Source organism: Pogoniulus pusillus, chromosome 10 (assembly GCF_015220805.1).
Source record: "Pogoniulus pusillus isolate bPogPus1 chromosome 10, bPogPus1.pri, whole genome shotgun sequence".
In the NCBI taxonomy this organism is placed as follows: domain Eukaryota; kingdom Metazoa; phylum Chordata; class Aves; order Piciformes; family Lybiidae; genus Pogoniulus; species Pogoniulus pusillus.
In genome coordinates, this window is record NC_087273.1 from 23,742,415 (window position 1) to 23,769,122 (window position 26,708).

The following is a 26,708-nucleotide window of genomic DNA, read 5'->3' on the forward strand; positions in this document are numbered from 1 at the left end:
TAAAAGGAAATTTCCTATGGTTTCTTTGATGTCATTTTTGTAATTTAGAAATAACTATATAGCAGAATGAAGGATCTCTGAGTCAATATGAACTCAGTGTGAAAAGGTCGCTCTGAAAGCTTTATGTGCCTTTGAAAAAGAAGAAACACATTTCTAGGCCCTTCCTTAAGTTTTTTTGCAACAATGGCATTGGCAGAAATTTCTAGACAAAGCAATTAAATGAAGCAGAGCTTGAATTGTAAATAACTGCTCATAGCTTGAAGGAGAAGAAGGGAATTAAAAGATTGTTATAAAAAGTGACAGCAGCAAACTGGATTCAGGGAGATGATTTTTGAAGATCACAGAATCACAGAGTGCTAGGGGTTGGAAGGCACTTCAAAAGATCGTCGAGTCCAACTTCCCTGATGGAACAGGATCACCTAGAGCAATTCACACAAGAATATATCTAGGTGGGTTTTGAAGGTCTTCGGTGAAGGACACTCAATCTCTGGGCAGCCTGTTCAAGTGTTCTGTCATCTTCAAAGTGAAAAAGTTTTTCCTTATGTTTACACAGAACCTCCTATGCTCCAGCTTGAGCCCATTGCCCCTTGTCCTATCATTGGACACTTTGAAGAGCCTGGTTCCATCCTCCTGACACTAACCCTTCACATACTTACAAACAGTAATGAGGTCATCCTTCAGACTCCTCTTCTCCAAGATAAAGACACCCAACCTTTCCTCACAGGGGATGTGTTCTACTCTCTCCATCATCTTTGTGGCTCTATGCTGGAGTGTTTCAAGCAGTTTCCTGTCCTTCTTCAACTGAGAGGCCCAGAACTGGATGCAGTGTTCCAGACGCAGCCTTACCAGAGCAGAGAAGAGCGGGAGGAGAGCCTCCCTCAAGCTACCAGTCATACCTCAGGATGCTATTGGCCTTCTTGGCCACAAGGGCACATTGCTGGTTTCGTGGTCATCCTGTTGTCCACCAGGACTGTCAGGTCATTTTCCCCAGAGCTGCTCTCCAACAGGTCAGCCCCAACCTGTACTGACACAGGATGACACATGAAGTTCTTCTTTCCCAGATGCATGACTCTACACTTGACCTTGTTGTGTTTCATTAAATTTCTCCCCAGCTGACTTTCCAGCCTGTCCAGGTCTCACAGAATGGCAGCACAGCCTTCTGGTGTGGCAGCCATCCCTCCCAGTTTTGTGTTACTTGTGTTCTCATTTTAGGCTGATGTATTTATTAGTACATTTCATTGAAATATGCAGATCTGTTCTTACTAACCTTAGATCTGTCTCCAAAACTTTGTTACTAGTGTATAATAGTAAAGGGAAGCTCTGTGTGCTTTGCAATATTTGCATTAATTTTGACTGAAAGTCCAGAGCTTGTTCTGCTATGCTTATTTATCTTGACTATAAATTCTGCATATTTAGGAAATTTTCAATGTGTACTTTTCCTATATTTTGTAGGGGCTTTAAGTCAAGGAGCAGACATCTTCATTAGGCAATTAAGCTAAATTCTGTAACTACAGACAGAAAACTCAGGATTTGGATGAGTGGACAGATATCTACAAGTGGGCAGGCAATTAAAAAGTGTATTTAGCAACAACAAACAAAACAACACAGTGAAGACATTTTTCCTGATCCCAAATCTAAACCCACCTTGGTGCAACTTGAGGCCATTTCCACTTTTTTCTTGGGAGAAGAGACTAACACCACAGCCTCCTTTTAGGTAGCAGAATAAGCAATCCCAGTTCTTTCAGCTGCCTCTCACAAGACCTGTTCTCTAGACCCTTCACCAGCTTTAGTGCCCTTCTTAAGACACTTGTGGGAGTATGATAGCCCTGAAGAGAAACCAAGAGCAACACAAAGCAGTTGTCATACTTGGTTGCGATGAATTAGAGGACAGGTGTTGGGGAGTATGCTGCAAGGGCAGCAGTCAGACATTCTTCACATCCATTTTAAAAGCAACGTCAGGGAAAATGTGTTATGTGGGCATGTGAGGAGGGAGAGGCCTGCCCAAACATGCTGCACCTTCTCTCACTGGAAGTCTTTAAGGACAAGTTGAGCTAAATTGATTACATCCTTTAAAGCTGCCATGATGCTGCAGCCTCTGCTTCTCAGGATCTTTTTAACTGAAATACCTGAATGCTGCTTCAGAGAGGGCAAGAACAGGAAAGATTTTTGAAGTATATGCAGGAATTTCATATTAAATAATGCAGAGATGCATTTTCATCTTTTATTAATGAGAAAGAGGCACCACATTAAGGACTAAAGCTGTTTCATGCCTTTCAGTAGAGAAAAACAGGGAATATGTGCTGAGGTTGTTTACATTGCCCTACTTCTGTATTCCCCCTCTAATTCCTGATGGGTTTTGAAGTAAAATAAGTAAAATCACTGTGTAGGACAGATATGTGAATAGATACAGATTTTTTATTTTTTACCTTTGTAAACTTAAATTTTAATTTATGATCAGGATTAGACTGCTGCAGGGATTGTAAGATTTCTGCTTCCAGCAAAGGCAAATGTAGCAGCATTTTTGAGTGGCTTAGTGAACCCAAACTGAGCATGCATGGATTAATGGGCAAACAGCACCCAGCTATCAAAGCCCTCTGCAAGGAAGGCAACTCTCAGGCTCCAAAAGGAACACATCTTTCACTTTTTCTACCTTTTTAATTTTTTGTCAAAATCAAAAGTCCTTTGCCTATCCATGTGTTCTAAGTTGTTTGATGGAACTCAGTGTTACCTTCTGCCGAATTTTTTTTATTCTCCTGACTTGTGGCTGCTGTTTTGCAGTTTGGGGGTTTTTTGTTTGTTTGTTTGTTGTTTTTCCTTCCTTACTAACATAATGGTTTCTTGCTTACTAACTAAAGTAATGAGGCTGGACAGTTGTGAAAAATCATAGCCTCGCCTGCAGGTATCTGCTGACATACCTTAATGCTTGACATTTGCAGTGCTCTAGTTCTAGTTTTGGTCATGCATGCCCATAAAGAAAGAATTCTTGAAAAAGCACCTCCTTTGACTCTGCAGGATAATGGTTACATGGTTTTGGACTGGTTTGGATTCATACACAGGCAGTGTTAACAGGCTGATTAGGACCCATTGTAAGAGAAGACCATCTACTGATCTTGAAGGTACACAAGTCCATGGATCTGTCTGCAGATCCTAAGGGGAGTAGCAGATGAAGTTACAAATCCATTTTCTGTCATACTTGAAAGAGTCATGGCAGCCTGGTGAAGTTCCACTAAATGGAAGAACAAGAAACATAAGCCTTCTTTTCAGAAAGGGAGATAAGGAAGACCCAGAGAACTACAGTCTGACTTAGGTGCGTGGCCAGATAATGGAGCAGGTCTTTCTGAAGAGTCTGCTAAGGCACATGGAAAACAAGGAGGTAATTGTTGGCAACCAGTGTGGATTCACAAAGGGCAAATCCTACCTTCCAAATTTGACGGCTTTTTATGGTGGGGTCACAGCATCAGTGGATAAGGGAAGAGCAACTGACATCATCTTCCTGAACTTGTGCAAACCGTTTGACACTGTCCCACACAACATCCTGGTCTCTAAATTAGAAGGACACAGATCTGATGGACCACTTTGTGAATAAGAAAATGGCTGGATGGCCACTCTCAAAGTGTCAAAATCAATGGTTCAATGTCCAGATGGAGACCTGTGACGAGTGGAGTTCCTCAGAGATCAGTGCTGGGACTGGAACTCTTTAACATATTTGTCAGTGACATGGACAGTGAGACCAAGTGCACCTTCAGGAAATTTGTTATGACACCAAGCTGTGTGCTGCTATCAACACACTTTAGGGAAGGGATGCCATCCAGGGGAACCTTGATGGGCTGGAGAGGTGAGCTCAAGCCAAACTCATGAAGTTTGACAAGGCATCAGGGTGACCCCAAGCACCAATTTAGGAAAAGTGATGAGTGGTTTGAGAGCAGCCCAGAAGAAGGGATTTGGGGATGCTGGTTGATAGTGCTTGGCATAAGCCAGCAATGTGGTCTTGCAGCCCAAAATGCCTACCACACCCTGGGATGCATCAACACATGCATGTGCCAGCAGGTCAAGGGAACTGATTCTGCCCTTCTGCTATTGTGAAACCTCACCTGGACAGCTGTGTCCAGGTCTGGAGCCCTCAGTGCAACAGGGACTTGGATCTGTTGGAAAGGATGGAGACAATGGCCATGAAGATGATCAGATGACTGGAGTACTTCTCCTACAAGGACAGGCTAAGGGAATTGGGCTTGTTCAGCCTGGAGAAGGGAAGGCTCTGTGGAAGACCTTGTAGTGGCCTACCAGTACCTGAAGGGGACACACAGGAAAGCTGGAGAGGGACTGTTTTATAAGAGCCTGTGGTGACAGGACAAGGGGCAATCATTTTAAACTAGAGCAGGGTAAATTTAGATTAGACATTAGGAAGAAATTCTTTACTGTGAGGGTGATGATACACTGAAACAGGTTGCTCAGAGAAGTTGTGGATGCCTCATCTGTGGAGGTGTTTAAGACCAGACTGGATGAGGCTTTGAGCAACCTGGTCTAGCAAAAGGTGTCCCTGCCTGTGGCAGGGGGACTGGAACTAGATGGTCTTTAAGGTCTCTTCCAACTCAAGCCATTCTGTGATTCTGTGACCCTAGAGACTCATCATTAAAGGTTAATTGTAGTTGCATATGATAAAGAGATTGTGCTAGGAGAGAGTTAATAAATTTCAGGAAAGTAGCTTAAGGGAGATTCAGAAGTCATGTCGATGAGACGAAACAGGAGAAAATGTTCAATTGTGCCCACACGGAAAGGACAGATCATCATCTTGTTGTGGTGGCACAGGATTCTCTGCTTTCTCCTTCCAGTACAAACCTGCAGAAGCAAAAATGCATCATTTCCAGAGGCACTGCATGAAGGTGTGCTTTAATTAAACCATATTCAGTACAGTGAAATCTGCAAGAAAACAAAGTAGAATATAATAATATATTAAGTCTAAGAAATCTTTTAGAAGAAGGGAAGGAATTCGGAAGTAGAAAATGAAGTGGATTAATAAAGTCAGACGGTTGGGAAAAACAAGGAAATAATTCACAAATAGGATGAAAGAGGGAAGGAAAAATTGGCAGGATGTAGAACTCTTGCCAAATACTGAGAGCTGTAAATTGGAGAGTTGAAGCAATTAACTGGAGAAGATAATTTAGGAGGTACATGTTCAGTGAGAGATGGAATTCTGGAAAGCATAAAAGGCTGAAAGGCATCAGATGTGGCAGTGTCCAGAGAGTGGCACATTTGGGATGTGCTGAGTTAGGGAGGAAAGCTATTGCAGCAAATGGGCTTGCAGTTCTGGATGCAATGTTTTAGTGCATTGTGGGGCAAAGAAATGTTAATTACCTTACTGTCCCTGCAAATTCACACCTGGGGTTCTGTGCTCAGCAGCAGGTGCAACATGTGTGAGTGATGTTGAAAACTGAGCAGGGGGGGAAATCACAGAAAAGCAACGGGGTTATAGGAGGCTGAGGAGATTGTTTAGCTTTCTTCAGTTGTTTTCATAGATACTTGGAGAGAATAAAGATGAGTGTAATGGAGTGTTGTTATTCTGAGTGAAACAAGTGCTTGTAGCTGGAAATAAGGGGGCAAAAATGTGTTTTTTACAATAAATCCTAATAAGGGAATCCCAAGAGAAATCCACAATATTGAGATTTTTAGAAGCTTCTGGAAGCCTCCTAAAAAGATTTTAAACATGTCTAGGGAAGAGCAAAATTGTACTGTGTAGAATGTATAATCTGCATTGATGGAGGATAGATATGATGGCTGAGTGAAGATTTTCCTTCCCTAACAGCATTTGTTCAATTATACATTTATCATAGTTTCAGCAGTACTGAGTCAGAAAAATGTCACTGCAGTCAAGTGTACAGGTTTGGACAAAACTCTGAGTGCTTTGGCTTCTAGGCACTAAACTTCCAGTACTTACAGCTTAGTTTTAGATGCCCTGAGGAACTCTTGTCTCCCGGTGGTTTCGGCAGAGCCAGTGGGTGCCTTGTAGCACTGCAATGATTGATTAATTAAGCAAACTTACATCCAGCTTCAGTGGTGACTTCCAGACACATCAGTGATTATTTTGCGATGCTATATATAGAATTTCTTATATGAAAGAAAATTTGGACTCATTAAGGTGATTGTTCATGTTTAATAGCTTGGATATAGTCAGAATAAAATCATAGAGAAAATTACTGTTTTCATCATTTCATCATTAATCCATTTTTAGCACCGGGGATTCTTGTAGTGGCCTTTTTTTTTGGGGGGGGGGGGCGGGGAGACTGTAAAGCAAGCACAGAAATAATTTGTCCCTGTCTTGGAGGTAATACCCTTCTCCTTCCCCTTTTTTTTTATTTTTTACTTATTGAGATACAACAAAGTACCTTGTCAGTAATTTAATTCCAGACATAAAATGCCAGCTAAGACAATGTTTGTTCTGCTCTCAGGGTATTATGAGGATTGATTGTCCTGCCTATTGCTATTACAGTTCTTGCTTTGTTTGTTTGCATTACTGTGGTAATTATGGAACAAAACTCGAAGTGTGCATATACCACACAAGGTGGACTTCTTGTTCATGTGTTTGTAGTAGCAAGAGCCAAAAGGTTCTTACTAGCCTGAAAAATAACTAAGAGGGCAGAGGTCTTTCCCCCTTAGCTCCTGGGCACAATATGTCCCCAGATGCCATAGCCAAATATTCCCACTTCTGTCACATAGAATTCCCTCATTAGTCCACAGCTGTAATCATAGAATCATAGAATGATAGGAGTTGGAAGGGATCTCTGGAGATCGAGTCCAACACCACCACCCCTGACAAAGCAGGATCACCTAGGGCAGGTCACACAGTAACATCGCCAAACAGATCTTGAAAGGCTCTAGAGAAGCAGACTTCACAACTTCCCTGGGGAGCCTGTTCCAGTGCTGTCACCCTTGCAGTAAATAAGTCTTTCTGCATGTTGAGGTGAAACCTCATGTGTTCCAGTTTGTGTCCATTGCCCCATGTCCTAGCACAGAGCACCACTGAAAAGAGACTGGCCCCTTCTTCCCAACCCCCACCCTTCAAGTATTTGTAAACATTAATAAGGTCACCTCTCAGTCTTCTTCAGATTAAAGAGCCCCAGGTGTCTCAGCCTTTTCTCCTAAGACAGATGTTCCAGTCCCTTATCATCCTCATAAATAACTGAGACTGCAGAAGGCACACACTCTGCTCAGTGCTGCTCTTCAGCAGAGCCAATTTTAGGTTTGTGTTTGGGATGAAGGCTAGGAGGTTTGGTGTGAACTTGAATGTGAAATGGTTACCCACCTACTACCAGGAAGCAAATGAAAAATGCCCATTGGCATGGTTGCCTGTGGCAGATTCCTAACACTGGCATCTACATCACAAAGACAGATTGGAAGGTCTTCTTATATACTACACATTTGTTAGCATGAGATATGTTCTAGTAAGGGCTTGGACTGCAGTCTCCTACATCATCAGACAGTGACAACTGAAGTATCACCTAGTAACATGAGATCTCTCATGTCAGTGAGGATAATCCCACACAACCCCGGAACACAAATCAGACACTCAGGTTATTCAAGCAGTCATTTGTTCCCCGAAGAGACACATTGCATCATGTTTCCAAAACCTGACTTGTCTTCCAGCATTTAAAAAATGCTGAAGCACCATGTGCTCCATGCAAGCACATTGTTCAGAATATCCTCATGGGGGAAATTTAGGCTTGAGGTGAGGAGAAAGTTCTTCACTGAGAGAGTCATTGGACACTGGAATGGGCTGCCCAGGGAGGTGGTGGAGTCGCCGTCCCTGGGGCTGTTCAAGGCAAGGTTGGACGTGGCACTTGGTGCCATGGTCTAGCCTTGAGCTCTGTGGTAAAGGGTTGGACTTGATGATCTGTGAGGTCTCTTCCAACCCTGATAATACTGTGATACTGTGATACTGTGATGGAATATGTTCACGGGGTCTTCCATTCAACTGTATTCATGAGGTTATGTAAGGATAGGCAATTTTATCCTCAGAAGAGAGCTGGGTTGTTTTAGGCCTCTTTGTGAATGGGAGAGACAACTGGTGCTGGTCTAGAAAAATATATCACCACAGATGTTTTGGGTTGTTGCCAGGACCCTTCCTTGTCTCTGGACAGGTGTGCCTCCCTCCAAGGGAGGCTGTATTTCTTTCATTTCAGTGCTTTTGTAGCACTTTCTTGTGTGTAGGGTTCAGTCCTACTGACTCTGCCTTAACCTTGCTCATAGAAAGTGGGTAAACATATGCAATCACAGCATTGCCTGAATGAATTGCAGGCTTTAGAATGTAGCCTATGCTTTGTCAGATACTTTGGGGTGAGAGTATATATTCTTATTTTCAGATGTGTTTTCTTTCTAGATGCAGCTTGATCACAGGGATTCTGTGAGCTTAGTGTTCCATTCACCCTGTAGTGCTGGAAGTAGAAGCTGTATGCTCCGTGGTAATAAGGCAGGGTCTGTCCTTTTATATGCTCCTAGTATGGCTACCTATTTTGTTTTGGTTTCCTGGGACACAGTAATAATGAAACTACCCTCACAGTTAGAGAAACTACAGAATTTCACACATTATATTCACAGACTGTCGGAGTAAACCGGTGGAGCGCTATGGGTAAAATGACTCTTGGTTCACCAATATGGTTAGATGGTCAAATCCACTTTATTTCCATGACACAGTGACCTATATGCATTCTAGCAAGAGGCGTGCTCCACCAAGATTGGTTACAGTCAGAGGGTACAGGGTTACTTGTAAGGCATCAATAGGTCAGCATACCATAACAATCTAAGGGTCAGCGCTCCAGACCACCTACTCCAGCCCCCTTGGCTATCTAACTCTGCCCACTGCAGCTGTGTGTGGGGTGCTCAGTTGTTTACAGTTTGATTTCCTGGGCTAGCAGCATCCCAAGGACGTTTCTCAGCACAGTTGCTCATGTTTATCATTTCTGTGTCCTCTGCTAACAACAATTCTCCAACAACAGACCAAAGCTTAATCTTTAAACCAAGGTTTGTTACCATTTCTTAAGCCTCTCATTTTCTTAACTAATGTCTTTCTTTTGCTATTGCAAAGGCACACCAGATGGTTGATTAAGAAGCATTTCTCTCTTACAACCTGTTTCATGTCTTTGTTTAGACATTTGCTCCATTTCTCTGCTGACATCTTTTGTTACGCTGATGGTACCTTGCTTTTCCCTACTGATGATTCCCAAAACTCCAGAAATAGCATTCTGCTCTCTGTTGGGCCACCACCACTCACCAAGTATTCATTAAAAACAGTTTCCCCCATTTGTAACTTCTCCTTTTGTCCACTGATTTTTGATCAGCTGCTGAAGTGTGATTATGTGAAACCTTGAAATTGTTATCATGTAATTCAGTTTCCCAGAGTGTTTACACTTACAGAATCATAAAATTGTCAGGGCTGGAAGGCACTTCAAGGATCATCTAGCACAAACCCCCTTGCAATGGGCAGGGACACTTCACATTGCATCAGGTTGCTCAGAGCCTCATCCAGCCTGGCCTTTAAAACTTCCAGGGATGACTTAGATAATTAATCAATAAATCAATCTGAAATTGATGATAAAAAAATTGTCATTAGCTTGTATTCCTAAGCACTGGAAACCAGCAAATAGCTCAAGAGTTGTTAATATATTCTAATTGACAATTACTTGACAGCTAAGTCAGACTCCTGTCTGACCTGCACTGAAGTTGCATTTGACATGAACTGTAGGATTAGCATCACCAGACTGTAGGGCACATTCATGGCAATCTAGGCATCTCTTCTAGGAACAAAACATAGTATCATAGAATGGCTTAGGTTGGAAGGGACCTCAAAGATCATCCAGTTCCAAGCCCCCAACCATAGGCAGGGACACCTCCTACTAGAACAGGTCACTCAAGGCCTCATCCAACCTGACCTTGAACACCTCCAGAGAGGGAGCAGCCACAACCTCCCTGGGCAACTTGTGCCAGTGTCTCACCACCCTCACTGTGAAAACTTCCTCCTAACATCCAATTTAAATCTCCCCTCTGCCAGTTTAAACCCATTACTCCTCATCCTGTCATTACAAGACCTTGTAAATAGTCCCTCCCCAGCCCTGCTGTAGGCCCTTTCAGATACTGGAAGGCCACTCCAAGGTCTCCTCAAAGCCTTCTCTAGGCTGCAGAGCCCCAACTCTTGTAGTCTGTCCTCATAGCAGAGCTGCTTCAGCACTCTGAGCATCTTTGTGGCCTCCTCTGGACTCATTCCAACAGTTCAGTATCCTTCCCTCCTCCCGTCATTTCTCTCCTGGGCTGCAGAAGAGGCTGTGTGCCTTCCTTGCACTAGGCTCCTACTTTGAAGGAACAGGTGTAGGTGACAGCATCCCATCCATTCAGATAACTACAGCACAGTTTGGTGTCTGATGGATTTAGAAACATGTTCTGAAAAAAACAAAGTGTTCAAAGTACTATTGGCTAGAAATATTGATAAAACTTGACTGTCATAAAAATTACATTAGGTAACTCATTAAACACTACATGTAATTTAGGGCAGTATAAGAATCTATATGAAACAAATGTTGAACTGTATGAAGAAAAACCTTAAAGGTTTGATGAAGTAGCATTAGGAGTTTAAAGAATAAATTACAAGCTCTTCTGATTTAATCTTCAGTGATTTAGATTTCTCATCATAATTAAAGACAGGATCTGTTGTCACCACTACTTACAGAATCTTTCGTAGAAACAGTTAAGACCCCCCCCAAAAAAGTGACCCATTTAGAATCGTTCCAGGTTTTTTTGAGGGGGGTTGGATTTGTTTGTCTGTTTTGGGTTGGGTTTTTGGGTGGGTGGGGTTTGGGTTTTTCAGGGGGAGGGTTATTTGTTTGCTTGTTTGTTTGGGTATTTTAGGAATTTTTATGGAAAAAAACCTGGAAAAGTTCGAAACACCCATGTGAAGTGAATGTTTCTGTCTCCCCCTGTACCCTTGCCTTCACATTTCCAAGGAGAATCCCAGCTCCCAGTGCAAGAGCAGAAGTGACATTTGCTTGAATGTTTGGAAACTGTGTCCTTACACAATAAACTTCAAATTCACCCTTTGAGAAAGGGAAGATTTGAAGTACTCCATTACAGTAACCTTTTCTGGCACGTTCCAAGGAACTGGTCATCAGCCTTGTTGAAATATTTTTCTCAGTGGGATTCACACTGCTCATTCTTTCAGTTCTTTGGCAGCCTGTACTCTTTGGCAATAACAAGGTGATGATCAGAGCCCATTGAAGTCTATAACAAAACTCGCACAGACCTCAATGGACTGAGAATCCTAACATTTTATGCCTTGCTCTGCTTGTTTAAGTGTTACCAATTTTCTTGTTTGAAACAGACCATCTTTTTTACCAGGGCTAAAAATGATATCTTGCTTTTTCTGTTTCCAAAGTATCTTTTTCTATTTCCAAGGAAGATATTTGTGTAGTGATTAGCAATCACCCGTCCATGCATTTCTGAAAGAGCCACATCTGATGTTAAGACACAGGATGATCAAATGGATTGGGACAGGTTACATTGTAAGTGTACAGTGGCAAAGACTTGCAGATTCAAGACCAGGCCTGCAGCTTCTAATGAAGCTTCAGATACACAAAAGCTGCAATTACACTGCAGGCTGAAATACAATTGCTTGTCTGTAGCATTAGAAATGCAATATACTCACCTGTGGCAAAGGTCTTTCTACATGAAAACTGGGAATGAAAAGAATGGGCAAAGTTTTCAAGGTGAGAGTGCTTACCTGCTATCTGAGTAGGCAGATAGGAATAACTAGACATGAGCTATCATTATTGAGAGTCTTACTGCTTGTATTGTTTAATCCCATTCAGTAGTTGCAAGCAGGTTGGTAGAATTGTGGTGATATGTGAAAAACAGTAAGATCTTATAATTTTTGTGGAATAAGTGTCCCAAATTTGTGGCACAGCTAACAGGAAGATATGCCTCATTAGCCAGTCTGTAGAGCATGCTGGTACAGCTGTCTCAGCCATGGGAAAAGATGAGACCCAAACCCACATATTAAGAGACATAAGATAATTTGGTTCCAAGACACAGAACTGCTTCATTCATTCCTCTTCTCACACAGCTGCTCCTTTGCATTGTATGTGCACATGTACAGGTGCTTCACAGTCCCAAATGGATACAGGAAGCTTTAACAAGAACACTCATGCAGCTGTGTAGTGTGTAAAGATCTACTGTACCACAGCCAGCAGAACTATAGGTTTGCAAAGCAGATACTTCTGGGAGATTTGTGGTTCCTGTCTGCATAATATGTATTTTCTGTTCAGTAAGTACAAGAGAGCAGAGAAGAGGCCTCATTGGCTTAAGGAGCTTTGTGGATAGTTAGGCATTGACTTCAGTGGGTATAAGGACATTGCTGAAGAATCACAGGCTCACAGAGGTTGCAAGGGATCCCCAAAGGTCTCCAGTCTGACCTCTCGTATCAAGCCAATCCCATTGCAGCTGGATGCTTAGGGACTTGCCAAGGCTGAGTTTGAGTACCTTCAAGGACTGAGGCACCACTTCTCTGGATCCATATTCTAATGTCCAGCCATCTCTATGGTAATGTTTTTCCCCTCCTACTGACTAGGAATTTGATGTTGCAACTTGCTCTCCTTATTGTATACTGCAATAAGATTCCTCCTAGGTTTTCTCTTCCTGAGAGCAAGCAAACACAATCCTTTCATCCTTTTCTCATGTGAATCACAGAATCACAGAATCAACCAAATTGGAAGGGACCTCCAAGGTGCATTCTGTGGTCTAGTCCCCTGGCCATCTTGATGACTCTGCATTGCATTCAGTTCAGTGTGTCCTTATCTGCCTTGTACTAGGAAGCCAAAAAAAGGACATAAACTTGAGGCATGGACTCACAAACACAAAGTGAAGGCAAGAATGATTTGTCTCATCCTGATGGCTCCATTCTTGCTAATATTTGTATGATCTGGGATGCTTTGCTTATTCATTCTCATACTTATGTTGGAGTTATGCATTTGGACTCTTGGGACATCTTCTGCAAAGCAAGTTTTTGCCCAGCTTCTTCTTCTGTGCAGGCTTTTTCCATCCCATTCATGAGACTTTTCATTTGACCATTCTGCTCCCTGTGGTTTCACTCAGCCTGTTTTCTGTAGACTAAGTGGCTCCAAATGACAGCCTTCTCCAGCAGTGTATTTATTGACTGTTTCCCTCAATCTATTCCCAAGTCAGTTACTTGGAGAGAGTGCAGAGAAGCCATATGCTAAAGTTCCTCATTGCAATAGGTCTTCTTGCTGAAAAGTCTTTGTGTCTTGTGAGCAGGATGTGAGGAATTGCAAGTACAAGGAACTTTGTATTATAAGCTTATAAATAACCTTCGGAGAGAAATAACTTTGTCGAGGTCACTGCAGGTAGCTGTCTATTGCAGAATGAAGTTAGTACCACTTTGTCATGAGCCCATCGTTGAGTAAAGCAATGGAGGGCAGTCTGGTAAATCCTACCCTTTAGACTGTGTTTCAGAGTAAGTCAGACTTAAATATATGAGGGGGGGGGGGAGGTGGTGGGGCTGGGGGAAACTGTATGTCATACGTCTGGAACAGAGCAGACTGTGTGCAGCCATCTCTTACCCTTTAAAGTAGATTTCACAATCTGAGCAGGTGAGGGACATTTTGTATTCCTTTAGGTGGTCTCCTTTCTGGCAGATGATTTCCCGTCTGAGGTCGCACTGTGTAACATGTCCAGACTAGTCATTTTAGAGTTAGTAGCTTCATTTTTGCTGCCCATTGAATTTATCTACCAAGTGTTTAACCTTCACCAGAACTGCCAGATTGTTTCCCAGTACTGTTTCTCAGTATTGCTTTGTTCCTTCATGAAGTATTGTTGGAGCCTAATACCAATACCTGAATCCCTCAAAAGTGATTAGCAGTTAATTTCTTGTGAGCGCTTAATAAGGAGATTAAGCTAGGCCATCAGGTGTTTACACAGTAACAAGTGGTAGGATGGAAGTTCAGCCGTTGCTACTACATGGTGTAAAGTGGGTGAATGCTTGCCCTCAGAGAGATCAGCAGTTATTTTGATGTGTGTATTATATGCAGGTTGTGCAGTGCTATTAGTTTTAAAATTTTTATTCCCCAATACGAGTTTATGTGTGTTTACAGTAGCAGGGTTGATCTGTAGCTGCAAAACCAGTTTCTGTTAAAGGTATTCCTGCACCATCAGTGAGCTGCAAAGCCACATTTTCAGTCCACTTCTTTGTAATTGACATGACATATTTGTATACAGCAGCAATAGAAGGGGGCTATGCTGCACACTGCAGGTTTGAAATAAATGAGAGTGAAATAGTATAAGAGCAAAGCAAATGTTCATCTGTAGGGAGTCATCATTATTCACAGTGTCTTTTTTGTTTGTTTGTTTCAGGAGGTTGGAAGCATTATCGGAAAGGTCAGGAAATTATTTTCTGTCTTTCATTTCATGACGAAATATTGTACATCAGTTCATTTCATCAGCCCAACCTGAATTTCTTTTTTTTTCCCGTTTCTTTAACAGAAAGGTGAGACAGTTAAGAAGATGAGAGAGGAGGTAAGAGAAGCCTTGCTGTCTTTCCCTGGCTTTCTTTCCAGAGAGTAGGTGACTTCAGCCTGTGCAGCCCGACACTGCCATCAAGCGGGCAGTCCGATTAGCATCACCGCTCTGTGCAAATGGTGCTGTTTAAAGTCCCGTCTTAATTAAACACTGTTGTTAATGCAATCTCCGTATCACCACAGCAGTCGGGAGTCTTCCATTCCCATAGCAATATGCCTGCTGCTGTCTTATCTCAAGAGCAGCTCATCCAGCATGATTTGGTGCATCAAAACCAGAGTCTTTCTTTAGCATAGCAACATCAGCCCTGCACGTGGCTTGGCCTCCTGATAGAGAGTTTCCAAAATCTGAACCATTAAATTGATACTATTTGAAGTTTGGGTGTAGACACAGGCTTCAGCAAAGCTGGAGAGAGCCTGGCAGAAGCTAGAGTATCCCTCTGCAGTGTCTTGGCAAAGCCTTAACATTCCATTGTGACTAGGATGAGGAGAGGCTAGACCTACCCACTCACCACTCACAACCTTTGAAAAAACTGCACACGAAACAAGGCACTGCATAAACTTCATTCTCCCCAGTGTCTGCAGACCTTTTCCCCTGCCATACAGCAATCTTCACTGTCTTCAGAGGATTGTGACCTGGTGGAAGTTACAGATCCACACTTGCCCTTCAAGACAGCACATCTTACCTGGAGATCCATGTACTTTTCCCTTAAAGCAATGCTAAATCTTAAGTAAAAAGACAAATCCTGCTGTTTAAAACTTTTAACACCACAAAGTGTATAGAGGATGCTTCAAGAAAAGTCAGTCTGGTTCTGCTGCATCTGCAGTACGTTACTGTCAGCTGCTTTGTTGCTTTATACCCTGATAGAAGATGTGTGCAAGGAGATCTCAAAGTATTTGTAGCATGGAAAAATTTGGTGAGATCCATCTTTAAATATATGCAGTGGGGAATTGATTATCAGACTGTCGTTGTCAGAGCTCTTTTTTTGATAAGACCTTTCATCCACGTTTTTACACATAAGTTACATTTGCTAAGACAAAAAAAATTTCCAATATATTAGGTAATCCCACAAGCTGGTTAAACACATTTTACTTTAATAATTACTCATGTCCATGGGCAGTTATGTTTGGATATAAACTGCATGCACAAAAAGGGAGCATTACCAGAGAGAGCTCTTGACTACGGCATCAAACATCTTACAGGAGAGTTATCATCTCTAGTGAGTTTTACAAGGTAAATATCAAATGTTCTTCTTTCTCTCCTGAAAACCTACTATCGTGTGCATGTAGTCACAAGAAGCTTTATCTGCTTGATTTTTTTATATAAAATATTTTAAATAAATTAATTATAATCATCTTTATATAGGCACAAAACTAAGAGGCAGTGTCTTCATGTGATGATAACTTGGTCTTCCTTTAAATGACCACCTATTTCATTACTTCTTTCAAAGCTAAATGCAACTTTATTTTGCCTTCCCTGACAGATGTGGCAAGCTGTGTGCCCTTGTTGCAGAGGGGAAGTTAATTGATGTGAGATGATATTTTCCAAAATTAATATTGTTTGTTAATTTTGCTATTCAGAACTCTCACCACCCCGACCACTAATTCTAATAATATTTCAGTTCTTACACAGTTATGGAAACATTCTATGGATAATATCTAGATCTAGTCATAGCCAGCAAAATATATAAACATTAATTGAATTGGAAGAGAAGATTCCCACGGTCAAATGCTGCTTGCTATCAATATGGCACTTGCCCAGTAGATGGGTTTAAGGAGCTCTTTCTGCTCTATGTCAGAAGGCAGTGAAGAATTGCTAAGAGGCACTTAATCATTTACTCACAAATTATTATTACCCACTCGTGGGGCTTAGTCACAGTCCAGACAGTGTCCAGATGCTTTCAAGGGACCCTGTCTTGTCAGACATTGAGACTTAATTCTTCCTGGCTTCTGGGGAAACAGGCAGACAATCTCTGACCTTGTCTCCTGGCTTCTTCTGAACAATCTGTATATATGCCCAGGAATTCTAGGCAGAACTTTCAGGTGCAGAGGCAGATGTCATGCAGTCTCAGCACGATGTCACGCTGACCACACAGGCTCATCGCACACAGTCATCCAGGGTCTGTTCCTGGTAACTCACAGCAGTGGAGTTTAGCAGGCAAGCAATAAGGCAGCAGGCAACAGCAGAGCACAGCTGAGCACAGCAGAGAGAACACAGCAAAGAACAGGGAAGCAAAGAGGGAAGCAAAGCATGTTGTTTACCTGCGTATCTCCTTTTATCAATGTGGGCCAAGATTAATTGCCCTTTGGACACAGAATAGCCAATCAGGATGGCAGTTAGCCAAACCATGCCATATTAGGCAAAGCCATAGGCTTGCTTTCCCCACATTTGGGGTAAGCACAGGTCTTGCACAAGCTAAGTGTACCTTGTTTACCACAGGACTCTGGGCAGGCCAGACTCAGTGGCTACAGGTTCTTTTGTGTCCTTTTGTCTTCTTTTCCTGCACTTGCCTCTCTGGTAGAGCAGAAAAGCATGCCTCTCTGGTAGAGCAGAAAAGCATGCCTAGGCAAGGCAGGACATGTATAAGCCTATTTTGGGCCTATCAGGCCTACCACAACAGCCATCTTTATGGAATGAAGTGCAACTCTCTCTTGCTCTGTCATTAGGGAAATGTCAGGGACAACGTCAGGCCTGAAGAACGGTACAATCCCCTTAGTTCTGTGCCCTGCAGTTGTTAGTTCCTGTGCAGATATGGAGGCCACCACATCAGATTTTAAATAATGTAGTTCTGCTTTGACCAATCACACGCTGGAGAAGTAACATCTGCAAATTTGGACTGCTGCTGCCAGTACACACTGAAGTGTTTGTTCGGACAAGTTCCCATGGCTTCAGTTTCAGAGGAAGAGCCATGCTTTGCTGAAAGGCAGCTGTGGGCTCGGCAGGCCTTCAGGTGGCAAGCAGCTCTGCACAGCATGGCACCTGGTATGCTTCCTGCTAGCCTGAGTCCTGCGGCCCTGGGTTCATGTGGGATGGTGGCAGCTAGATGTTAGTACCGACATGAATGAACCCTGAATGCTGTTCTTTTTTCCTGATCCAGCACTAGTGTTTGATGAAGGCAGGTCCCATTCAGACTGGCCTGTTACAAGAAGTGCCTGCTGCCCTTTCTTGTCTTTGAATGCTGAGTATGTGTGACAGCTGTGTCCGTGGCAGCAAGATTTTTGTATCAGTAGTTGTTGGGGTTTGTTTTTGCCCTAGTGCTTGGTTGCTGCCATGTGACAAAGTACAATATCTTGCTGTTGAGCTGCAGCATGCAGGTGAATGAGGACTCAGACACACAGCAGTATCAGCTGATTCATGGCAATCCTGAGGGCAAAGGGCCAAATGAACCCAGGTTGTCTCATGTTTGCTGCAGGCACAGATCTGCTAGAAGGTCAGTGCCTGTAGATGAGTTGAGGCTCCAGTGACTTGTTAGGCTACATTAACACCTTTCCACATCTGAAACCTCAGAGAAAGTGTAGGATGTGTATTACAGAACTGAATTTGATCATTGTCTACACCAAGATCCTCTAACTCCTAAACCAGATGTAAATATATTTTTCTCTGCACTGTTACAGTGACATAAAGAGGACTAAATGTACCTGAGAGCCATCGTGGCTTGTCCCCAAGACTTAGGTTTTGTACTTTGTTCTGACAGGCTCCTTGCCTTAAGGGGATAGCACTGTTACTGTTGCCTGCCTTACTGCTACTCCTTTAAAGGGTCATTCAGTGCATATTCATTGACTGCCTTCACATGAGACATCTGTATGGAGCCTTGTCTACAGTGCACAGCAATGTCCCAGTTAGAGAGATCAAGCCCTGTGTTTAGGTATCCAGACCACAGAGGTATGTATTTTGTTGGAGACACCCTTGTCTGAAATTAGGCAGGTCTGGTCCAATTTAAGGTTAACCTTTGCAAGAGAGAAGGGAAAATATTTGATTATGCTGTTATTTGCAACTTTGTGTTAAAGAGGCACTGTTTGCATACTGCAATGAGGGCTATGTAAGTATTTACCCAGCCAAGATTTGGCTTCCCACAATTAGATGCTGAAATTCTATAATGTTCCCACAATTAGATGCTGAAATTCTATATTGTTGGGGCTGCAGTTGTAGAGGAGAGAATTAGATGCTTCAAGATATTCCTTCCCAAACTGTATCCCTAATCCTACTTAGTTTGCTTCCTGGAGAGTATAAATTTGGAAAGTATTTGTTCTTTTTGACAGAGTGGTGCTCGAATCAATATTTCAGAAGGCTCCTGTCCAGAGAGAATTGTGACAATAACAGGCCCAACAGATGCAATTTTTAAAGCTTTTTCTATGATTGCACTAAAATTTGAAGAGGTAAGCAAGTAAAACACATTTTTAACTCTTGTTGCAATACAAATACTGTTTGGATTTTCTCGTGTTTGCTTTAATGTTATATATGATTTGTTTAATGTTCTGTTTAATAGCAATGAAAGTGGCTGTATTTTTATAAATGCTCTTGGCAGTAATTCTGAAGAAGAAGAATAGGTAGATTTACAAGCTATTTGATCAAATTGCTTTTTGGAGGTTTCAGGGAAAAGCAATTACTTCTAATGAAACATACTAATGGTAGGAAAATTGTCTTGGAGAATTTCTGCTTCCATTGTGGGCCTGATTTGAAAAGAGTAATCTCCTAACTTTTAACTCTGTTTTTATATGATTCTACTTAGTATTAAGGTAAATTTTACATATGTCAAAATGAGCATATAACTCATTTAACTGGGAGTGTTTTAAAAATGTAAACTATATGATTACCAATTACTATATTGAAAGCTTGGCTTTTAAAACTAATTACAATAAAAAGTGCTAAAAGTATGTGAGGCAAAAGTTCTGTTTGCTGGAGAACAACTGTTCTGTGCAGGTGCGTAACTGAAGTGCAGTGATCTCATCAAATTTCCTGAACTAACCGTAATTAGATGTGGTCACCACTTTAACACAAAGCCTTACAGGAAAGGCAGTGGATTACAGAACACAAACCCTCTTCACTCAGGAGAGAATTTTATTTCCTCTACTTCTGAAAATTGTGAGTCTAGTCCAGGTATCTCTCCCATCCTCTCCGGAGAGGCCACTATGGAAAGCAGGTCACTCTCTCCTAAGGACCAGGCTGTAGACAGGTGGACTGAATCATCTGCAGCAGAAGAAAGGGGCTGTGTCTCTTCACTGATGATTCAACTAGAGGGATGTGAATCCCTTTCTTAAGTATACTCATTTCTCCATGTCAGTGCGGTTAATCTTCACATCTCCCCATAGCACTGGGAGATGCTGGCATTGGTAGGAAACGTCAGTGTGTGGCTTTATTTACCTGTGGTGATTGTTCATGTTCAAAGCAGCTCCTGTTGCTTTATTGTGGGTCATCAGGTGCAGTTGTTTTCTAGCAAAACCAGTATGTCTTGCAGCTTGCAACTTGTCAGCACCATTAGAAGCTACTTAGATTTTTTTCTACTTCCTGATACAAACCTTCCTTTCAGTCCTCACCTGAATTTATTCATGGACTATTTATACAGCTTTGTTTCTGTGTCAACACTGGCCATTAGTATAAATTCAATTCTTGCATTTCCACCCCTAAGGTTTCCTCTCTCAAGGATATTTTTAGAAATCAGTTTCATCCCCTCACACCCCTGCTGTTGCCAAAGTAAGCAAGCCAAGCTCAGTCTTTCAGGTGATGCATTACTCACCCCTCTTGTGGTTCTATCAGTCTCTTTCTACCTTTCCCCAGTTACAGTTTGTATTAAATGTATGTATTACTCATAGGCAGGTTGCAAATTATGTCCCCACAAGGGCTTATTTGCTAACATGTCCCTATTGCTGCTGGAAATGCCTTGCAGTATTCCTGCTTTTTTCACAGACATATTGTGCCTGGCAGGTATCCCCAGCCCCTGTTCCAGTGTTTTTGTGGCAGAAGGGCATTCTGCCGCCTATGCCCATTGTGGCGGAGAGGAGAAATTAATTGGTGTGAGATGATATTCTATAAAAATATGTAATTTATTAATTTCAATATTCTGAACTCTCACCACCCCCAACCTCTGTATTTTAATATTAAAATGATCTACACGGTTATGAAGACATTCTAGGAATAATACCAAACCATAACTTATTAATAACTAGCAAATATTCAAACTATTAACAGAGAGAGGATTTTCCCCTTGGCAAATACTGCTTGGGGTCAATTTGCTATTTGCCCAACAGGTGGGCTGAAAGCTCTTTCTGCTCTATGGCAGGAGGCAATAGAAATTACAGAGGCATTAAAGCATTCACTTACAGTTCTTATTAATTATCAATCACCCTCTGGGGCTACGTCACAGCCTATACCAATGTCCAAACTTCAGGGGATTCTTTGCCCGTGGACTTTGAGGCTGAAATTCCCCTGGCTTTAGAGGAAAGGAGAATCTTCCTGGCTTCTGGGGAAATGAAAGTTCTCCTGATAACAGATGCAATCTTTGCTCTTGTGTGGTGGTTTGGGTGTTCCTCTCCCCCCCCCACTTTAGAAATCACCCAGACTAGACACAGTTGGCTCTGGGAATATGAATGAAGTTATTTATTTACAGCTAGCACAATATACAAGCAGATATTTACAGTATATACAGCTATATACAGAAATATACAAGGTAAAAGGTAATACAGAAACACAACTCCCCTCCCAGAAACCTGAGTCCCCAGGAGGGCTCTCAACCACCCCTTCACCTTTCCCCTGCCCATCTCAACCTTACCCCAGTCCCAAGGAAGAATAGAGGTTTAGCCAAGAGGTTAAGAAGCAAAGGTGGGTTAGTCCAAATGGAAGGTGAGGTTAGGGAGTAAGATGTTGCTCAGCCAGCAGCCCAAGCGAGAGTGAGAGAAAAAATGGTGAGTGTTATCTAATGGTTTCATTTCTTCTTCAGCAAGACTCTGAGGGAAGTAGACATCACCATTGTTTTCCTTTTATAGCCTGTAATCTACTTCTTCTCACCAAAACATTCTAGCTTGCTTCAAACTAGCACACCTTGTCTCCTGGCTTCTCCTGGTTCTGTCCAGGGACTCTTAGGCAGGACCTCAGGTGCAGAAGGAGTACAATGCCATGCAGTTTGAGCATGGTCTCACGCTGGCTACATAGGCCAATCGCATGCAGACAAGTGGGGTCTGCTCCTGGTTAACTCAGTGGCAGTGGCGCTTACCAGGCAATGATAAGGCAGCAGGCGTGCAGTAGGGTGCATGGCTGTATGGGAGACTGAGCTCTGTAGGTAAAGGGAGGCAATACAGGATCTGGTCCTGATACCACAGTGGCGTGCAGGTGTGCATGGCTGTCTGGGAGGCTGAGGTCTGTAAAGGCAGATGCACTGTGGGTGGGCAAGCAGGCAGGCATAAACAAAAAGCAGTGCCGGTGAGTCTGAGGGAGTGAGTGAGCCTGAGCAAGTGAGCCTGAACACTTTGTTTACCTGTGTACCCCCATTTATTGAATGTGGGCCGAGATTAATGGCCCCTCAGCCACTCGAATGACCAATCAGGTTGGCAGTCAGCCAAACCTTACCATAATAGGCAAAAGCCACAGACCTGGACCTTCCGAATATCACACAGGCCTTACACCAGGCAGGCACGAGCTGGGCATGTGGGGCTTACACAATCACATTACACAATCAGGGGTCTTCCAGCTTAAGAGGCACCTTCATGTACAGTACCTACTCTCCAGTCCACAGAGACCTGGAGACTGCTGTTTCTCTACTCTCTACACAAGAAACATGCCCTGCTTAAAGCCTTATCCTGAAAAATGCTGAGGGAATCATTAACAGAGATAATCCCTGCCAGTTCCCCCCAAAATAAGCAATCAGTGGAAATAGTCCTGCATTTCTTATAAAAACATTGAATGCTACACAGTACCAAATCCCTACCACCCAACACAACATCATCTGTGAAAGTGCTTTAGCAACAGGAAAATAAATCTGAAATTCATTCTTCAGATCCCCACCATGCACAGACAGCACAGCTCTGTCTGTGAAAGACATTTATCCGGCCATTATTAAAATATGGAAATTCCAGAGCAGGCAGAGATTGGCCCAGCTCTGGTTATCACAGCTACCTTCAAACAGAAGAAACAAAAGATGCATGTGTGAGATGGATGGTATGAGGAATATACATGTCAACATGAAGCCCTTGAACCCTTAATTATCCCCTACAGCTGTATAGCTGGGGATAAGCAGGTCTAGGAAAATGTTGGAGCACTAGAATAATGTTCCAGTGTTAGCAAATATCTCAAAAGGAACATCTGGAGGAGTTGCTCTGCAGCCACATATTGCTCTGCTTTGACAACATTCCTAATAAAAGCAATTTTCTAGCAGGCTAATGATTAATTTACAAGCTAGGTAGTTCATTACATAAACAGCTAAAGTGTTCAGTATAGAAGGAAAAGAAAGTTGTTTAAAAATGGCACTAAGCCAGGTAAACCACTGAAGTAGCAAGGAAGGTCACTTTAGAGGAGGGATTTCCAGACTGGAGGCCAAGACCCAGGAAATGCAGCTGATTTTGCTGGTGAGTGGCACATCTCTGGTTTGGGTTATAATATGCATAATCCACTGGAAGCACATGGTAGTTAAGTGCTGAAAAAACCATCAGGCAGAGCTCAGTGGTCAGACCTTCTTTAAACAGATAAGAAATTTGGCAGAATCCTTCATGTGTAAACATCTGTGAAGAAATTGCATGTCTCTAGAAATAAGGAGGAGAGAAAAACAAGGTGATAAAAGAAATTGAGGTACACAATTTTTACTTCCTGTGGAAATTGGCAGGGTTAACATTTCATTAAGAAACCAGTAAGGAAGAATTTTGATACTTTTTTTCTCCCCAGAAACTTGGTAGATTTTTGAGCTGCCAAGTTTGTTTGGCTTGGGAAGCCTTAGACACTGTGACTGAGATGCCAGGAGCTAGGGATGCTGCAAGGCTTCAACATCAAGAGCTGGCTATCCCAGTGCTTCCAGGCTGCCACTCTGCTTGCCTTGGCTGAGGAGAAGCCCAGGTAAGCTGGAAAAAGCCATGCAGTTCTAGTGTCTGCCAGAGCCTTGAGGAAATGAATGCAGTGCCACAGAAAATTAGACGCTAAAGAAACAGGAATCTCCCAGTTGAAAAGACTGGGAGAAAGTCTCCAGCCAACCCTTCTTTGGAGCCTGCTGTTCTTGGGGGGTATTTTTCTGCTCCTTTCTCTTCTGTTGTGTGTGTAAACTGGATTGACTCCTTTATGCACTCCATGCTGCTGAGCCTGTGTATTCTTTACTTTACTCTTTTTAAATGAGAAGGTAAAGAGAATGACAGCTTCCAGATTCTGTGATGCTTGTGAAAGCAGTAAGTGTAGTGAAGGCTTTGAGGCCAGACCACATAGGAGACATTATCAGGGTCATGCCAAATGGCTGAAGAAGATTGTTTGCCAACACCTGCATGATCATGTGCCTCCATCTGACACAAATGTGATATAGGGAGATGACAGGTATAGAATAGAAACAACTTGCATGGGCGCTGCAAAATTCTGTTAGCCTTCTCTCACTGACAGGGACTCTAAACAAAATGTGAGTTACTGGCTGACAGAAGAATGGGTTGGTAGCTGTCTTGTGGCATGCAACAATGCTTCTTTCTGTTGCAGACCTTTTTTCTTCTGTTTTAAGCCAAGCAAGGTCACACTTGAGTATCACAAATGCAGAGTTACTGTAGCAGTCAGTGCTGGTGTGTTGTAGAAATTAATGCTTTGTTGTGAATTATTAATATTATTTTTGTGTGAATATTATTTTTTATTATTAATATTCCAAAATGTGGGGAAATACTCTATGATTCTTTCGGATTTTCGGTCGACAGCAAGTAGTTGCACAAAGGGTATTTAGAAACACAGAATTAAACAGTTTAAACAATCAGAACTTGGAAAATAGGAATGTGAAAACAGGAAAATTTTGGGAAAGAACAATTCCATGTACCAGTGTAGGTTGGGGACTGACCTGCTGGAGTGCAGTGAAGGGGAGAAGGACTTGGGAGTCCTGGTACATGGAAAGATGGCCATGAGCCAGCAGTGTGCTCCTGTGGCCAGGAGGGCCAATGCCATCCTGGGGTGTATTAGAAGGGCTGTGGTTAGTAGGTCGAGAGAGGTTCTCCTGCCCCTCTACTCTGCCCTGGTGAGACCTCATCTGGAGTATTGTGTCCAGTTCTGAGGCCCCTATCTCAAGAAGGACAGGGAGCTGCTTGAGAAAATCCAGCGCAGAGCCACAAAAATGATTAAGGAAATTGAATATCTTCCTTATGAGAAGAGCCTGAGGGAGCTGGGGCTTGGAGCCTGGAGAGGAGGAGACTAAGGGGTGACTTCATTAATGTTTATAAATATGTAAGGGGTGAGTGCCAGGAGGACAGAGCCAGCCTCTTCTTGGTGATGCCTGATGACAGGACAAGGGCCAATGAGTGGAAGTTGAGGCATAGGAGGTTCCATGTGAACTTGAGGAGGAATTTTTTCACTGTGAGGGTGCCAGAGCACTGGAGTGGGCTACCCAGGAAGGTTGTGGAGGCTTCCTCTCTGAAGACATTCTAGAACCATCTGGATCCATTCCAGTGTGATCTGTTCTAGGTATTCCTGCTCTGGCAGAGGTGCTGGACAAGATGATCTTTCGAGGTCCCTTCCAGCCCCTGACATTCTATGATTCTATGCTTATGGAGTCTTAGCATTAACTCTAGCATGTGTACTCAAAATGCATTGATCCCACAGTAAGTTTCCTGTACAAAGATGCTTCCAAAACCCACAATTATGATCCCAGGGTAAAATATAAAATATTTCAGACAGAGGGAAGGAGAGAAGAACTGGGGTGCTGCTAAGCTGCTGGTGCAAGCTGCAAACATGTGGCCACCATGACTCCCAGAGCCACGATTAGGGTGCTGCTCCCAGTGGAGAGTCAGTGCAGGAAGGGCATGGTTTCTAAATCACCCCCCATTAAACACATTATTTTCAAAATTAAACTGGCCTATAGGCACTGGCATCATTGTTCTGGCCAATGAATTCAAAGCTTCGTGCCTTGTCTGACCATGCAGGCATGTTGAGGTACAGCACAAGACACCTGACTTGGTGGTGCTAAGCTCCTAGCCATCAGGGCTTTGCTGGGGCCAAACTCACCATTGTTTGCTCATCCACTCAACTCCTGGACCTGCAACAGGAGGAGAGCAAGGGTTAAACCATCATGGCAGGATTTATGCCCTACCAGGACATGATGTCACTGAGCTCCCACACCAATTCAGCAACTGTATGAGGTTTAACAAGGCTAAGTGCCAGGTGATGCACTTGGTTGCCCAAGGAGGTGGTGGAGTCTCCATCCCCAAAAGTATTCCAAAAATGTGTAGACATGGCACTTGGGGACATGACTTAATGGCCGTGGTGGTGTTGGGTCCTGGTTACGCAGTATAGGCATGGGTTATTTTGGCCTTGGTGAGCAAGAATATAGGGAAACACATCTATTCTGCCTGCCAGGATTCTCATGCATTGTAAGTGAGTTAAATGAATATGAAATGCATGTTGTCTGACTTTCCTCTTGGCATCTTCTGGGCAGCATTTCTGTGAAGAGTGTAGTGACTGTGCCATACCATCTGACAGATGGATGAGATGCTCTTCTCAGCTCACAACTAGGGTTAGCAAACCACACTGAGATTCTCATGAGTTGTTGGACAAGCACTATGCAGCTTGTGGCTTGTTTTTGTGATCCTAAGTGCACTAAGCAGCATCCCATTGATCAGTGGGAAGAAAAGCTTTGTCCTTTCCTTTGTAATGAAGACATTAGAGGGGTTGTTTTATCTTGCCTAGAAGATTTTGAATTAGCAAAATATATTTAAAACATTGTAAATCTTGCAAAAAGTAGCACATTAAAATGGTCATGAAATCCTGCAGTGTAGACTCATTGAATAAGAGATATGTGGATACAGGTTACCTGTGCTGGATACAGGTAAGTGGCATTCTGTTGAGCTCTTTGTACTCTGATTACATAGCTCTGATGGAAACGATTTTAGAAATTGTGCAAACACTGTAGATACTTATGGACGTACTGCAAAAGAGAAATTAAACCTCAAGGTCTTAAAAATATGTATCAAATGAACATGATTTTCTCTTCT

General features: G+C 42.7%; 1 protein-coding gene across 7 annotated transcripts in view; it reads left to right on the forward strand.

The window, feature by feature from the left end:
- LOC135178791 (poly(rC)-binding protein 3-like) overlaps window positions 1-26,708 on the forward strand; it is a 714,994-nt gene that overhangs the window by 644,475 nt on the left and 43,811 nt on the right. For all 7 annotated transcript variants that reach the window (XM_064150039.1, XM_064150038.1, XM_064150036.1 and 4 more), the window contains 3 exons: window positions 14,404-14,427; window positions 14,533-14,565; window positions 18,825-18,941. In XM_064150039.1, the coding sequence (XP_064006109.1) occupies window positions 14,404-14,427; window positions 14,533-14,565; window positions 18,825-18,941 (174 nt within the window). The remainder of the gene's footprint in view (window positions 1-14,403; window positions 14,428-14,532; window positions 14,566-18,824; window positions 18,942-26,708) is intronic.